Source organism: Mytilus edulis, chromosome 1 (genome assembly GCF_963676685.1).
Source record: "Mytilus edulis chromosome 1, xbMytEdul2.2, whole genome shotgun sequence".
Lineage (NCBI taxonomy): Eukaryota > Metazoa > Mollusca > Bivalvia > Mytilida > Mytilidae > Mytilus > Mytilus edulis.
In genome coordinates, this window is record NC_092344.1 from 97,881,897 (window position 1) to 97,899,739 (window position 17,843).

At 31.3% G+C, this 17,843-nt stretch overlaps 1 protein-coding gene across 5 annotated transcripts; it reads left to right on the forward strand.

Moving 5' to 3' along the window:
• The first annotated feature begins 1,590 nt into the window (after positions 1 to 1,590).
• On the forward strand, positions 1,591 to 16,175 carry LOC139496444 (uncharacterized). 5 transcript variants are annotated; one of them, XM_071285043.1, is made up of 10 exons: positions 1,591 to 1,695; positions 4,356 to 5,226; positions 5,458 to 5,569; positions 6,634 to 6,702; positions 7,366 to 7,410; positions 9,884 to 9,938; positions 10,463 to 10,597; positions 11,720 to 11,776; positions 12,415 to 12,468; positions 16,051 to 16,175. In XM_071285043.1, exons 2-10 carry the CDS (start codon positions 4,595 to 4,597, stop codon positions 16,128 to 16,130), a joined length of 1,239 nt encoding a protein of 412 aa, XP_071141144.1. In that variant the 5' UTR covers positions 1,591 to 1,695; positions 4,356 to 4,594; the 3' UTR covers positions 16,131 to 16,175. The 5 variants fall into 5 exon arrangements, with proteins under 5 accessions (XP_071141144.1, XP_071141171.1, XP_071141155.1 ...); XM_071285070.1 differs by having other exon boundaries at positions 1,597 to 1,637; XM_071285054.1 differs by having other exon boundaries at positions 1,606 to 1,687.
• The last annotated feature ends 1,668 nt before the right edge of the window (positions 16,176 to 17,843 follow it).

Genomic DNA, 17,843 nt, shown 5'->3' on the forward strand with positions numbered 1-17,843 from the left:
AATCACTTGCAATAATTCATCAATATACAAGTTTCTTGCTTCTCATTTGACAAAATTGAACCAATTGACTGACTGCTAAAAGCGAACTATTATTTCGCGAGTTTAACCATTGATGAAATTCTGTCTGTGAGAATATTTCACTGTTATAAAAACTGTCCATTGAAATATAACTTACTCTAGTTTTGTCTTCTCTGAGAAATCATCTGCCTTGGAATGTGGCATCATAAATAGCATGCCGAGTCACGTATAAGTTTAACTCTACTTTTCGCTATATAGATGATGTTCTTTCACTAAATAATTCAAAATTTGGTGACTATGTGGAACGCATCTATCCAATCGAGCTAGAGATAAAGAATACTACAGATACAGTTAAGTCAGCCTCATATCTTGACTTATATCTAGAAATTGACAATGAGGGTCGGTTGAAAACAAAACTTTACGACAAAAGAGATGATTTCAGCTTTCCAATTGTGAACTTTCCATTTCTAAGTAGCAACATTCCAGCAGTACCTGCATACGGGGTATACATCTCCCAATTGATACGATATTTCCGTGCTTGCATTTCCTATCATGATTTTCTTTATAGAGGGATGCTGCTCACAAGGAATCTATTAAACCAAAAGTTCCAAATGGTGAAGTTGAAATCATCCCTTCGTAAATTTTACGGACGCCATCACGAGTTGATTGACCGTTATGGAATAACCGTATCACAAATGATATCGGATATGTTCCTTACGTCGTAACTACAATCCCCTTCCCTTTCCTGAATGTGACCTACCGAATAAGACTATTTACCGGATTTGTTATCACATAAGCAACACGACGGGTGCCGCATGTGGAGCAGGATCTGCTTACCCTTACGGAGCACCTGAGATCACCCCTAGTTTTTTTGTGGGGTTCGTGTTGTTTATTCTTTAGTTTTCTATGTTGTGTCGTGTGTGCTGTTGTTTGTTTGTCTTTTTCATTTTTAGCCATGGCGTTGTCAGTTTGTTTTGGATTTATGAGTTTGACTGTCCCTTTGGTATCTTTCGTCCCTCTTTTATAACCCGGCACACATTGCTGCATAAACAAGTTATGCAGATTTTTTTTTATTATTATCAAACAAATAAAACTAATGATACTCATTATCATATATTTTTTTATAACCTTGATCCCTTTCATCAGACACATATGTGTATATATGTCTTTGCTTTCATCACGGTAACAACATTTCATGACAATCAATGGCGGATTTACCGGTGTCACATGTGTAAACTCAGAAGTTGAAGAAAAAAAAAGACAGCACCACGGCAAAAAAAATATGAAAAGACGAAAGAAAAAAATTATGATATATTCAAAGAATAGACAAGAAAACATTTGAAATATTTTGATTTACAACTGACTCCTTACAGTCACGGTAGCGACATGACGGAATTATGCTAATGGACTGTACATTTGTTCATATCAGAATTAATTTTTCGTTATTTTAAGGGGAACCAATGGAATATAAACTATATTGATGCTAACTGTACTACCTTCTCCTTCATTCATACGTGTGAAAAACAAATTATCCATACGGGATTGTATATTTATTTTAGGTATCGACTGGTTCCATTCGAACTGACTTAAGAAACCAGAAACCAGGCTATTTTGCACATGTGGGTTATTTCGACAATAACATAACCTAAGATTGACCAAGATTATAGATGTAAAAGGGTAAAGAACACAAAATTAAATTAATAAGATGCAAAAATCTGGAATTTTTTTGTAAGCTTCTCGTTTATTGACCACCAACTCCCATTTTTCCTGACAAAAAATGATATTTTAAAGTAAATTCTTGACATTTTTTTTATACTAGCTGTATAATCTGCTGATCTGATAATTGTATTTTGTAGCATAAACTGAAGTGAACATATATATTTAAATGTAAAAGAACAACGTTCTAGCATTTGAAAAAATAATATCCTATAATAATTTGTTCTTCGTTACTATCAAAAGAACACAGGGGTTGAACAGACATAAGCGTCATAAGCCTGGTCAGTGGGGCAGTGATTTGAAATGAATATCTTATGCATGACTCGCATGAGTTATTTCCTATGTCATGAGGGTAGTACATGTAATGCCCTTTAGGCTTTACCTGATACAGTCAGCATCAAACTATCATTTTTGGCTACTGTTAGCTTCAAATCAGATAAAATTTTACTATGATCAGTCAAAATATCCTTAAAGTTATTTTTCAGAGGTCTCAAATAATCATTGTTACCGTTATTTTTCAGCAAAAATATTAAACATGATTCACCAAGTCAGAAAGTTTAAAAGACAGTGAATATTTTATTGTCATTCACCAAAAATTACCTTTAATGTCATTTGGCAAGAATTTTACTGTTATTCATCATCATGATCATGAACACAGGGGCTGATCCAGCCATTTTCAAAAGGGGGTTCCCAACCCAGGATAAAGGGGGGATTCCCACCATATATCCCCATTTAAATGCATTGATCAACAAAAAAAGGGGGGTTATAACCACCACCCCCTCCCCCCTGCCCTCTTGAACCTTCGCTGGAACATGATGAAGGTACCCCCATTACGACCGCAGTTATAGTCCAAATACATGAAATAATGACAATTTGAAAGGATATGATAATTTTTTTGCTGTGACTGCTTCTAGTATCTACACATCACAACAAAAAATTAAGATCCCTCAGTTGTTAGAGCACTGGCTTGAGATCACAAGATTGAGGGTTTTAAATCCCGCTGGTTACAGTAATATCCATTTATTTCTCTTTAATTCTATATTCAAAGTATTTTAACTACAGAACTTTACCTTATGGCCAAGTTATGGGCCTTAGGATATTTACTGAGTTTCAAAATGATGAAAATGATCTGTTATGTCTCAGTCTGTGGAGTATTTCAAAAACAATAGAATTACTCTGTCATGTTTGTGTAGAATTATCTGTTTCTGTTTTGTAAGCTCGTTGATTCTAACCCATTTTAGACTCTTAAAATTGTAATAAACCTCAGACAGTGCATATTTCCTGTCGATAAGTTTTTCACATTTTGTAACAACATACAAAATTTAGTCATTTTAGTGCATTTGTATACACTAAAAACTTATCAAAATGGGACAAGTATACACAAATTGCATGTGTGAAACATATTTTTGAAAAACTTATATACATGAATAGAAATTGAATATATCTTTTTTATTTTTAATCACAGAAAGAAATTTGCACAACATATATATTAAATAAAAGAATAAAAATACATGCAGAGGTGAATCGGTGTTTGAAGGAAAACCTGGACACAGTGAACATGGTGAATTAGTGGAAATTTTGATACATAAAATTGAGAAAGGAAATGGTGAATATGTCAAAGCGACAACCACCCGACCATAGAGCAAACAACAGCCGAAGGCAACCAATGGGTCTTCAATGTAGCGAGAATTCCCGCACCCGTAGGTGTCCTTCAGCTGGCCCCTAAAATATGCATAATAGTACAGTGATAATGGACGTCATACTAAACTCCGAATTATACACAAGAAACTAAAAATTAAAATCATACAAGACTAACAAAGGCCAGAGGCTCCTGACTTGGGACAGGCGCAAAATTGCGGCGGGGTTAAACATGTTTATGAGATCTCAACCCTCCCCCTATACCTCTAGCCAATGTAGAAAAGTAAAATAATAACAATACGCACATTAAAATTCAGTTCAAGAGAAGTCCGAGTCTGATGTCAAAAGATGTAACAAAAGAAAATAAATAAAATGACAATAATACATAAATAACAACAGACTACTAGCAGTTAACTGACATGCCAGCTCCAGACCTCAATTAAACTGATTGAAAGATTATGTCTTCATCATATGAATATCAGGTACATATTTATTAGTCTTTGATTTTTATAAATTGATAAAGATTCAGTTATAGTAATAAAGTCAAAAATAATAACAGAAATTCAAAATACATGTATTTTTTTCTAAGGAGGCATGTCATTCCAGCAGAATACAACAAATGACACTTTGATACTTTACACGGCAACAAGGAAAATACTATTAATTGAAATTATTTAATAAATTTACAATCTTTTGAAAAGGGTTTTGTTATGATCCTAACCATGCTACATGTAACTAACTGCCCAGCCATTAATTATGGGCTGCTATTATTTCAATAAAGAAAAAAACCCAAACTAAGACATTTTAACAAATCCTCTTGTGAGTAAATATTTCCCATACTCTGATTAATGATAAATTCATCTTCAAGAATTATGGTTGGTAACCGTTGGTTACCTGTTCATTTTTGTATATCCATGTAGTAGCTGTCAGTTGGGATATTTGTAATATGACACTAAATTAAATAATTCATATTTTTTTTGTAGCTATGGTAGAAAAATTTGCTTTACTCTAGAGAGAATTATCTGAACACAGAGAGAATTAAGTGAAGTGTTACAAATTGAAATATATTGTAAAGTTTCTTAGACAGTAGACCATATTATTTACATAGATATACAATGTAACTTATGTTGAGAGATGAGAAGACATTATTTTGAGGCAAAAAGATCATTGTTTGGAAAATTGGCAGAATTTATTTACTAAATCTCTTTGCTAAGTAATCATCATGGTTTCTGGAACAAGTGACAGTCATGCTAAAAAATCATCAAGAAGGAAATTATTGGACATATCAACAACAGAAACAGAAAAAGATAAATCTTCTGCTAAAAATACAAAGAAACAGCAAAAAATTGTTCAATCTAAAAGTCCTTCAAAAAACAGTTCAGTTAAAAATAAGAAGATTTCATTAGAACATGAGAGACATAGTAAAGAAAGGTCAAATCATTCAAAATCACCTACAAGTTCAAGTGGTTCTGATACATCTTTAGACTCTTCCAAACCAGGGTTAGAACATGACATATCTGATTCTGATCAAAGTGTAGAGAGAGAAATTCACAGTATAGCTCAACAGCATGCAAAATCAAGTATGGATGAAATGTCAGATTTTAGTATAGCTTCACCAAAGAAAAAAAGAAAGTTACGAATAGTTGAAGCAAAGACAGCAGACAGTTCAGATGAAAATTCAGGTGATGAAGCATCTGTGATGTCTCAATCAATACTTAGTACTTCAACATCTGGTAATCAGTTAAAAGGGTCTTCAGAGGTTCACAAAAAGAAGAGAAAGTCTCACATAATGGGTGACATAGAAAGTGACCCGGAAGATGTGACAAACCAACAGGAGCAACATTTAAACTTGAGGTAATACATTATTTTATTCTTCCATAAAAAAAAATGAGGATACGTTATGACTTTTGGCTAATTATGCCCTAGATTAAAATGTATTTAGAACTGGGGCAATTAATAATTTTCCTTTTTGATTATTTTTAAAAGTTAATGAAAAAACAAATCTTTAGAGAAGGAAATAACTCTAAACAGATTTTAAAAAGTTAAGAAAAATGTCTAATGTAGGTTATCATCTATATTTGGTAGATACAACTTACCAGATGGATATGAACTGTCTAAACTTGCTGAATCCAGTAAAGATGTGTGCAAAGAAGATCTCAGACACAAGGACCTATGGCTAATTAAGGCGCCTGTAAATGTATGTCCAGAAATTGTAGTTATAGCTTTAAAGTATTTGCATGTGAAGGTTAAAACTGCCTCAAAATTAAGTTTAAAGTTAATTGGAAAATACAAGTTACATTTTTCCCCCTAACCTTCGGTAAGATGAAGTGAAAAAAACAACCAAGCAATTTATAATTATCAGATTTATGGAGCTGCGTAAATCCTAGCTGGGTAAAACCAAAAACTCGAAATTTGCAATTGCTGCTCCTCTATCTGCTAAGCATGTTACATTAAGGAGTAAAGGTAAGGGAAAAATTCATCAAGAGAGAAAAAAAAATATGTGTAAAGTTAGATAGACATGTCTTTCTGCAGACTATATCTGTGAATGCTAGCATGTTAAAACTCAAAAAAACCTTAATATTTTGTATATGTATTGAAGAAAAACTGCTTATTTAGTATTTGAGTTTATTGAAGAATTTGGCAATGATACACACATTGACTGTAAACTGAAACATATTTACTATGCATTGAATTCTTTGTGTAATACCATACTATACAAATTATTATTTACTTTCATTTCTCATGTGGTCAGAAGAGATATGAAATGACATTCGATATTACAAGAGAAATAACTCGAGTATCATTATGAAGAAAAGTTATCAAGTAAGACCAACTCGTTTGAATTGTTTTACATTGTCATATCGGGGCCTTTTATAGCTGACTATGCGGTATGGGCTTTGCTCATTGTTGAAGGCCGTACAGTGACCTATAGTTTTTAATGTCTGTGTCATTTTGGTCTCTTGTGGACAGTTGTCTCATTGGCAATCATACCACATCTTCTTTTTTATATAGCTTCATATATATTTTTTGCAATGGACATTAAATCAAATTAACAATCCATGTTTGGCAAATGCCTGTAGTCAGGAATATCAGATGGTTGTTTTTCACTCATTTTGTTGATTGATAACATGATTTTGTTAAGATTTCTGGACTTTCCCATTTCAAATTTACCTTGGAGTTCAATATATTCTTTTAGGCAAATTTTTGTTCATGTTTTTAAGAGGTAATGCCCCATTTATTATGGACATTTTTATTTTTCAGTTTGATATTCAAAATTTTAATGGGATGGAAATAGATTTAAATGGATGTACAGAGTTCAGTTCTAAAGATGTAAGTAGCTTCAGACAAACTTTTTGAAGAAATGGTGAATATCTACAGGAAAAACATGTAAAGAAGACAAAAGGACAGTTTTTTTTCGTGATAATATGTTCACCTTAAAACCTAACTGCAATGAAAAAGTGCTTCTACTTTGACTTCTTCTCTTCCAAAGATTAGTTGTTACAGTTATAAACTGATAAGAAATAGGTCTATGGGATCTATCATTTCTTAAATACATTTCTGCATATAACTTTATCCCCAAATGTTATAAATTTATACCCATTCAGAACACTATCACACAAAAATACCTTCTATCATTTTACTTACTTTGGCCTGGCTGCTTGGGATGCTTTTGTCTAAAAAATTGTGAAAAATGACTGTGCTATTTAACTTCCGGTAGTAAAATTGTTAAAGAAGAGAATTTGTTTAAGTGGAAGTTTTAGTCTTGAATTAGTCAGATGTATGGTAAAAAGAAACCAGTTGTTTTGATACCATTTCATTATTACCTTAACATATTTTCATCATGACATGTTTATTGATCGAGTGTGCAGAATATTTTGTTTTATTCTATCAGTTTTGAAAAAAAAGGTTCTTTTACTATATCTCCATTATATCACTTTATAAAAAAATATCTGTAGCTTGTAAAATACAGGTTTGTAATTTTATTTTTTTCAGGATGAATTATATGAAGTGGATGTAACAGAAGATACTACAAATGAGGTAATTAGTGCTAAGTTTTTATCAGGTAACATTGTTATTAAGCCTGTCTTGATAATAGAGGGGCATATTATATTCCTATCTTAGCCCCTGTTAATGTGTTTTTCCATCCTATGTTCAGGCATGGAAGTAATATTTAGAAGGAATAACAACGACTAATTAGCATGTATTTATAGCATGCTGAGCTCTGTACTAAAGTCATACGATTTCATCCAATTATAGTCTCAGCGGTAAGACGCCTTTGGTTACTATCTGCGTTACCGCGGTTGTAAAAGGCATCTGGAATTTCTTATCAGTCACGTGGTTTTATCGAGTCCGGTAATTATAGCGCACCTGTGGGAAATCCCTAGTTTATTAATAACAAGGTAGCGCTGTATCACATAGAATATCTACCTTTAGAAAGAAATCGAATGGTGAAAAAAACTTGAAAAACAGACGAGAATTGTTCAAACTACAGCAGTTTAACATGGAAAATTGTATTTAATTTAGCATATTTTTGCTTTTTACCGTTTGTTTTAAACTGTTCTAAAAGTATTTTCCGGTTAAAAGCGGATCCCGAGTTAAACAGTTAAATACCGATGAATCGATCAGGTTTCACATGATGTTTAACAAAATAATGTAGGCAAATGTAGGCATAGATTTTTTTACTGTTGAAATATGCAAAGTTTATCGAGATTGAATGAAATAATATTTACTTTCAAGTATTCTAAATTTATGTATATGTCATAAATGTCATTGATTGCATTATTGAAACTGGACAACTAAAACAGGGATAATATTTTCGTAAATATATATTTAAAAGGTGTTTATTGTGGAATGCTTGTATTAATATAATAAGCTATACAGCAAAAAATATAACAAACCGACGAAATGGGCTTGCATCTATCTGTCTTACGGTAAATTCATTTTTACACAAATTAGTTTATGTATCAAGAACTTAAATTGAAGGATAGAACCGTTTAGAATTGTTAATAATTTAATTGACTATAAATACACGAGAGATTTTGATTTTTCGTATTTAATAAAGGGTGTCCAAACGTATTTTTTTGTACAGTCATCTTCTTAACTTTATACGGAAATGGTTTTTTAATTGTCTGTAAATTTTAAAATTGAAATGACACAACTTTGTTCTCCAATTTCGTATGTGATAGCTGTCGGTTTTAACTATTAAGTTCAAACTAACCAAAAATAGGGAAAAATTTGACTAAAATAAAAATTGAACGAATGACTCTTTTCGGCAGCGTACATCAACGGAATGTAACGAATGGACTATTCGGGTTACTTCGCATGTATATTCGACAAAAACTTGTCTGTTCGTAGTTCTCCGTGAACACGAAAATGACCGATAAGTGTCAGTGATTTGATCGATCACATGCGGAGAATAAACTTCCATGCCAGATATTGAACCAATTAACGAGTTATCGAAAGATGGGCGGTAACGCAGATGAAACCTTTGAAGTGACGACGTTGTTATTCCTTCTAAATATTACTTCCATGGTTCAGGGGACATTTAGTTTAAGTTTAAAGTAGTTTATCATGATGTTTTGTTCACATCTACTTGAAACATCTTTACACATGTTTATTATGAATAAAGTATTTGCCAAATAAAAGTTTTAACCAAGATTTTGATGCACATTCGATAGAAATTTGATGGTGTAAGCAGGCCATATTTGCCTGATGGATACATATATGTTTTCTGGTCTGTTCGTATGTGCGTTCTTTCGTTCGTCCGTTTGTCCCGCTTAAGGTTAAAGTTTTTGGTGGAGGTAGTTTTTGATGAAGATGAAGTCCAATCAACTTGAAACTTAGTACACATGTTCCCTATGATATGATCTTTTTAATTTTAATGCCAAATAGAGATTTTCCCCCATTTTCACGGTCCATTAAACATAAAAAATGATATTGTGGATGGGGCATCCGTGTACTGGGGACACATTCTTGTTACTAATGATTTTTTTTAAATTTTGGTAATTCCAACTCTAAACAAAACAAGCATTAACTACAGGCAAGGTCAAAGTTACTAATGATAGATTTAAATTGTGAGGATTTTCTTCTTCTGAATAATAGATTAAATGCTATATGTATATTGCATTGCACCCTTACTTGGATATGTATAACATAAAATGACTGGTAGATCCATATTGGATATGAGATCACTATTTATAAAAATAAATGTTACAACCTTGGATATCTCTTCAAATATAATGAGAAAAGGAAGATCCAAAATGATTTTGAGATTTCTAGGTATAAGATCAGAGTATTAAAAGATAGACTTGATTTTGATGTCTAGGTCTAAGATCAAGGTAATATCTACTAAAAAATATTTTTTGTAAACAATATTACTTTCTGAAATCTTAGCACAAATGAATCATACCTAAAAGTAAATAGAAATAACAATTCTGTAGGTTGCTATAAGTCTTCCCTTTAAAAGGGGATGTTATCTTTTTCACTGAAGGTTCTTAAATGTTTATTCCAGATGTCAACATTTGCTCCCATTTTTCCAAGCAAAGAAAAGTCGTCTTTTGTATTAGGTATGTAGATTAAAGTGTAATTCGGGAAAAAAAGGAGTTAACTCTTTTATTTCTGTTTGATTTCTGATTAGAAAATATATATGTATTTGGATAAAGAAACTAAGAATGTATACTATCAGAAATATAGTCATTTAGTGTAGGCACTCTGTTTTTTGGTGCGTATAAATTATATTTGATAAGTAACTGCTATGACATTGAATACCTCCTGTATCCTCATCTGAATTCAACAATGATTATTGCAGATATTTGGTTAAAAAAAAGAGCAATTTGTGAACAATACATATTATTATGAACTTGTTTTCATCTTCCCGTACATTCCATATAATTGTGGTAACATTTTTCTTGGGGAACTATGAAACAGAGCATTCAAAAATTTGGTATCAATTAAGCTTCTTGTGAGTATTTTATACATTGTAAGACTGAATCAAATTTTACAGGACAAGTAAGTCTGCATATCATTTATTTCCTTCTAAATATGTGAAGCCAATTAGAATTATTTATTTAATTTCAATTGTATTTTTTAGGACCAAAGTTCAAAGGCCAGATACATGTGATGCAGTCTTTAGAGATCCCAGATCTTCCTCCAATAAAGATTCCAGAACCAATAGTCCATAACATACCTAAAGGTCTTATACCAAGATTTGAACCATTTGGATCAGGTAATTTTTCACAGTTTTGAGTCATTGATATTGATTTGTAGGTGAAGGGGTAAAAGACAGTTGAACTTTATTGTGTTCAAAGAACTTTATTGTGTTCAAAGAACTTTATTGTGTCAACCTTGGTTGGGTTATCATGATTAGTTTTTAAAGGTAATTTGTCAGTCTCTCTCACTGTTTCAATGTTGACTGTGATGAGTAGAACTTTGTTGATTCTAAATCTAAAATATGATGTTTGTCCTGACAGAATATTTGCTGTGTGACCATACTTGTCTTCGTTAACATCTCATGTTTCTTCTGTATTGTTTTTATTCACCTCCTACCTTAACAATACAAGTTTCAACTTCAAAATTGAAAAACATATTATAACTGTATAATGACAATCTATGGTTTAAACGCTGGGTAACTCTCAATCTAATTAAAAACCGATCTCTCATCGCTCCTGTTTCTGATATGTCGCGTGGGAGATCTAACGAAACCCACTTTGAGGTCACATGTGAGTGACCTCGTAGGTGTGTCTTTTTTCGACCAATGAAATTGAGTCTTCCACGATCTTGGAAGTTTAACGTAAGGCAAGGGGATGTAACTCATTTTATTTACGACGAAATCGTCAGTCAAAATAATTCATAAACTTTTTTGATTGGCTTATTAATAGGTCGTCAACTCATTTGCATATCTTTATAAATTCATAACTTTTAGTTCACTCACATGTGACCTCAAAGCCGGTTTCGTTAGATCTCCCATGCAACATATCAGAAACAGGAGCGATGAGAGATCGGTTTTTAATTAGATTGGGTAACTCTCATAGTTTTGTCAGGTCCCTTTGCCTATTGAGATTACATTGTATTATTTCATATTCCTAATTATTTTTATTGAAATGTTTTGTAGGAAAAGAGAACAATTAATGGAGGTTTTTTTTTTAAATTGCTTTTTATGTGCTTAAATTTCTGAAAATAAAAACTTGACAAATTTTTCTATTGATGATAAGTTTTTGATATTCAGTAAAGTAAAGTAAAAGAATATTAGATGAATGTAAATGAACAGTGAGTGATACACTCATGATCCATGAAATTATTAAGTTTCCTAAATCAAATTTTCTGTTTAAAATTTTTTTTATGATTTCAGGAGAGCCATTGAAGTTAGGCAAAAGGAAACATCATGACCATGAAGGAAATAAATCTAGTATGTTGTTTACCTTAAATGGATTATGTCACAGATTTCAGTAAAACTTTGCATACAACTCTGGTTCGATGAACTACATATGAAAATCGAAATAATAATGCATTTATCTCTTTTATTATCTGAAATATTACTAATTGAATTCTTACCAAATGGGTGAACATTTGTATAGAAAGGACATCAAATCGGCCAAAAACCTTCTTAAATTTGTCTTAAAATCATCAAATCTCTAATTCTACTCCATAGATTTTTCTTAAAAAACTATATGTTGTTGATACAAAGATTTCCATTTTAATTGTGCAAAATAAAGATAGGGTCACCAACTTCGTTTTTAAGGTATACATCATTCAGAGTTGTGCTCCTTGTGAAAAAATGCCAAACAAGGTCGAAATAATTGTAACGTCAAATCGTTGCTGCCTCAGAAAATCCACTAAAATTGTACTTTGCAAATGTTTGTGAATCAACAGTAAACAACAAATTCAAATAATGAATTTCAAATATTTTTTATAATCTTGGGAAACAGCTCACTGTTAAAATTGATCAAAACATTGACACAGGGCGTGCTATATCATACTGTTTCGCATATATGCATATGGAGTTAAAACTGATTAACACTTCATCTTTAATATTTTTAATTTTAGATTCATCATCAAAGTCACATAAAAAGAAATATTGCCATGATGACGACTACTTAGGTATATAGTAGTTTTATGATCTTCTAGTCAGAATTAAACATTAAAGATTGGAAGACATGCGTAGGTTTTGAATGTTTTTCAATCTACAACTCCTAATCATGTGTGACAATTTGCAAGAAATCTGAAAAATCTTTAAAAACTTAAAAAGGACTAACTAACAGCTTGAGTGATCAGTAGTTGAAGTCAGAGCAGTTTTAGATTTCTTTTTTCTACTAACATTAGTTTTTGTGTTTATAAATCGTTCTTCTGACTAAATGATCCTATTTGAAATGTTGTTTAATATGGTTTCTGTGTTTGTATTGTTGAATGTTCAAATGCAATCCTATTCAGTCTGCACCAAAATCTTTTTCAACTACTAGTCCAAAGACCAATATTCTGACATTTTTCTTAGTATGAAATTCAAAACAGTGTAGCTGTGGCCATTGATTGACACATTAAAATCATTCATTGACTGGGACAATTTAGGTGAACGTTTGTATGTAACGACCAATGCTCACTATGTACTTTTTAAAGACACTTAAACTATGGGGTCACCAAAGGTTCTCAACACATAAATAAAGTAATTCGAAAAATTAATCAGAAATAACACGATATTTTGATTTATATCAATTATATAAATCAAAACGCAAAGGTTATTCCTGATTAATTTTTCGAATTATTTTATAATTAAAGGCGTTAAGAAACCTTTGTTGACCCCACAGTTTAAATGTCTATCGTAGGTACGTCATGAACAGTGGTTGTTACAGACAAACGTTCACGTAAATTGTCCCAGTCAATGGATGATTTTGATGGGTCAATCAATGGCCACAGCTACACTGTTTTGAATTTCATACTATTGGTCCAAACAAAGTTTTGAAAATACTTACTATCCCGAATGAAATTTAACTAGTCTGGGGCATCGGACTAGTGGCTAACCGTGCAGACTGCCTATTTATTAATGACTTACATGTATATAACTAAAAACTACAAAAATTCTGTTAAAAACAGATAAACTAAATATTCTATATTGGTATTTGATACCCCAAGTAAATCAGATCTTGGGGGAAATAACAAAAAACCCTAAAGTTCTCAATGCAGATCCTTCAATCTTTCTAGATTTCTCTATGTACCTTGTGTACAAAGGTAGACAACTCTAGTTCTTGTTATATGTTATAATTTACTTGTCATTTGGATTGATTATAATAACATCTTTTCATTATGATTACTTTAACCCATTTCTCTGACGTCAGTCTATTGTTCTAACAGTGGATTATTTTTCAAGAATCCACTGACCATCATGTTAACTTAAGATAACTTATGTCATAACTTTAAACTTTAAACATTAACTTACGATATGTTATCCTCTCAAAAACGAGTGACTAATGAAAGGTTCGAACTCGCGCGTATTTTCGACAGTAAAGTCTGTAGTCTATGCATGATACCACTAGACCACGAGTGCGGATATAAATTATTATTTAAATATCACTCTTATAGCGTATATCTGTCAATGCATGTCAATAAACTGTATTTCTGTCTTTTTGTTATCTAATAAAATATATAAACATAATAAAATCAAGGAGTTGTAAATATTACTTATTAGTACAATTACTTGAAAAAATAAACATCCATGTACACATTACACTTATCACTTTAAACGTACAAGGCCTTTCCCTTTTCATCATAGAAAATGCTTACTTTTGGTTTTAGGATTATATCATACTATGATCATCTTTGTTTGATTATAAATGGTCCAAATATACATCAACATTTAACTGACTCTTATGTGAATAAAGTGTGATAATCTACGACTGTAAAAATACTTCTTTGACGGTAAAACCAGAACCAAATTGTCAACTTTATAGTAAAAATGAAATATAGATACCTCGAAAATTAAAAACAATATTTTGGTAGAGAAAAACATTACAAAAAAAATCATTCCGGTTACTAGGCTTGAATTTGGCACTGTTAATATCACAGTTATTTCTTTCGGTACCAACGACTAGACGATCACAACTATGAACAGCTTGCATGATACATGCAAAATTGACATATTTTTATAATGTACATTTGTAGCAAAACCAACTCTGCTTGGGTTTCAGAATGCGTACCACTAATAATACTAGTTCATGAACTGATTGACGATGGGTGCCAAATGTAATAACGTTAAAATAATCAAAACATAATGAAAGGGAACCGTTTTACACAAACTTTATATATCATTTTTCAATTAAGACCAATCATTGTATCTATTGTCATCAACTGGTATCTATTGAAGTGGTGTTAGTGTGAAATTTACACTTCATTTACATATAAAATGTGTATAGTCATTTTGTATGTGTGTTGTCAAGCAAATAGGAGATATAAACGACATTGACTTGCATATTAGGTTGCTAAATACTATATATGTATATATTGAAGGTTTCTAAATGTTGGTAATTACATTTATTTAACTTTCCAAAAAAGATTAAAAAAATTCCATATATTAATTATATGTCTTTTTGAATGAATTATCAATATAAATTATTTGTAATGATCTAAAATTGATTGAAATAATCATTTACAAATATAAAATCTGGTAATAAAAAGGGGAGATAACAACACATTTAAGTTAAATTGAACTTATATTAAGTTAAATATAAATGTGAACCGTGTGGATCTAGTCATTTCCAGCTATTAGAGAATAAAAAAGGCAAAATACGAAATTATTTTCATGAAATTCCGTTGATTCATTGTCAGATCATGAAACAGATAGTCTTTTTACTAGAAATGGGTTAAGCTAGAGAATTGATAAGAAGTAGTGGATTCGATACGTCGCTCGTTGATTATCGTTTACGAATCCACTACTTCTTATCAATTCTCTACTACTTAAATTTCTAAGTCAATATTGATTAAAGGTGTTGAAAAAATGTGGACCTTGTATTTATCCAATTTGGAATAGATGACTTGACAACTTAATAATCGATTCCCTTTTGCTGTACACATAAATGAACATCCAATCTTTCCACACTGCTTTCAGTCACATTGAATGCAGATTTCTACATGTGAAAACTGCACCTGTCTTGTTATAGGGTATCCAATATTTTTGATTATTTGTTTTGTTTTATTTGAAATCTCATTAAACTGAGAATGGAAATGGGGAATATGTCAAAGAGACAACAAACTGACCAAATAACAGATAACAGCCGAAGGCCACCTATGGGTTTTCAACCAGCGAGAAAATCCAGCACCCAGAGGTGGGCCTCAGCTGGCATTTGTATAAAAAACCTTTCTTTAGTTTGCTTTATATTTGTAAATTTCAGTAGAAATCCCCATTCCTTTATACATTGTACTATGGTTTAATTGAATAGATATACCAGATACTGGTGTCATTAACATTGACCTTTCAAAATATCAGTATTACAATTAATTTGTTTTAGTTATAGACCCATTTATATCTTTCTTTTTAAATTTATTGACATTTCTTCCACATGGTACAACTATAATTAGAATACCAGTTAAGGTTATTTCATGTTCTTCCTTTCTCTGTGATATGTTAATCCTTATCATGAAATAATTATGTCTCCCTATTAATTCAATTATAATTCTTTAACCTTATCTTTTCAGATGGTGATAAATTAGATAAGTCAGCGGAAAAGAAGTTAAAGAAGGAATTGAAAAAGAAAATTAAAAAAGAACGAGATTAAATGTTTATAAAAAACACATGATAGATTATTAAAGATTATCAACTATTAAGGTTTTTTGTTTTGCACATGTGTTTATCCATTGCAAGTACTTGTAAGGGTCAAAGTGTATGCTTTCATAAGATTAGATGATACCCATCAAGTTTAAATCAAATGAATAAAATAAATGCTTATAAATTAATGCATTATAGTACCAATCAGACTCCTAAATCAAGTAAAAAGTAGAGTAGAGTAGGACACCATTCACAACCTGCACAAAAAAAACCAACATATCTTAAAAATTGACAGGATGAACATGTTTAAAAGTGTCAAGTTGATGTACATGTAACCACAATTCATCATAAACTACATTGACAAAAACTTAAATCAGATAGGGTACAAACTATAAACAAACAAAAGGACACACAGACTAGAATACATCATCACTTCATTCTTTCTGTTCTGTTTCAAATACTTTTTCCAAGTATAAAAAAAGAAGATGTGGTATGATTGCCAATGACACAACTCTCAACAAGAGACCAAAATGACACCGAAATTAACAACTGTAGGTCGCCGTACAGCCTTAAACAATGAACAAAGCCCATACCCCATAGTCAGCTATAAAAGGCCCCAAAATGACAAAGTAAAACAATTCAAACGAGAAAAATAAAGCCTGCAAGATAGGGGAATAAGATCTCTCATTGAATATACTGCTTATAAAGTTAAAGGATCGTCAAGACCTTATTTTCATTGCAATCAAAACAACCTGATACACCTCTTCATATCAAGCACTTACAAATTGCAGTTGGATATATTTTAGTCTTTGATTTTGAGGATGGATAAAGCCATTAGAAAAGTCAGTTAGGTTGACATTGTTAGTGTTAGTCTGTTTGGAAAACATGGAGATTTCACGCTCTTAAATTTAATTTAGCATGAAAATGATCTGATTAAGGTTGACTTTTATGTCAAATGGTCACTTATTTTATACCATTGAAGATTAAAGTTCTAAACATTAAATTGAAAGTTTATAGGTTAAGGGCATACGATACAGTTACAGGGGAGGTAATGACGTTGCTAACGTAAAATGTTATTTTTGCGACGTCAAACTGTGACATATCGGGAAAAGTTGCATTTTTCGACTGATTTTTATCATTCAAACTGATTTAATTTGAAAACGAGTGCATGGACCCCCATTTTTTAAAACAACGTTTTGTTTCATTTTGTAGGGAGATCATGTGGACCAAATTTCATAAAACTGTAAATAGTGCAATTTTTTTAATTTGGATAAATATATACAGCAAAAAATTACGTTTTTTTCTCAATTCATGACCATTTGATAAATATGAGTTATTTCTGAATAAAAAATGCATAATTTTTAAGAATACTTATAAAATACAGAAATGTCATATTATTTAACAAAAAACAATTTGTGTTTATTTTTTAAAACAAAAAAGTTACGTCTTTCTTTCGAAAAGGAAAATACGGCCACAAATCCGAATTTTGAGCAAATATACAAAATTTCGACCTCATTTAACTCAAAAATTAGCACATGAAGGTATATTTTTTTATTACATATTTGATTAAATCAGGCAAAAAATAGCCTACCGGTATATGGAAATTTTCATAAAACTGTAAATACAGGATCAAAACTGTATCGTATGCCCGTATACAATAACCTTTAATCATCACCGATATGTCTATGGAAATACGGATTAAGGTCATTATTTTCAGGAAGTT

Bases quoted from the DNA above. Each gene is read 5' to 3' on its own strand.
- LOC139496444 (XM_071285043.1), top strand. From the start codon at position 4,595: ATGGTTTCTGGAACAAGTGACAGTCATGCTAAAAAATCATCAAGAAGG. The intron at 5,570-6,633 runs GTATGTCCAGAA...TTTATTTTTCAG, and splicing joins TAATTAAGGCGCCTGTAAAT to TTTGATATTCAAAATTTTAA. The intron at 10,598-11,719 runs GTAATTTTTCAC...TTATGATTTCAG, and splicing joins ATTTGAACCATTTGGATCAG to GAGAGCCATTGAAGTTAGGC.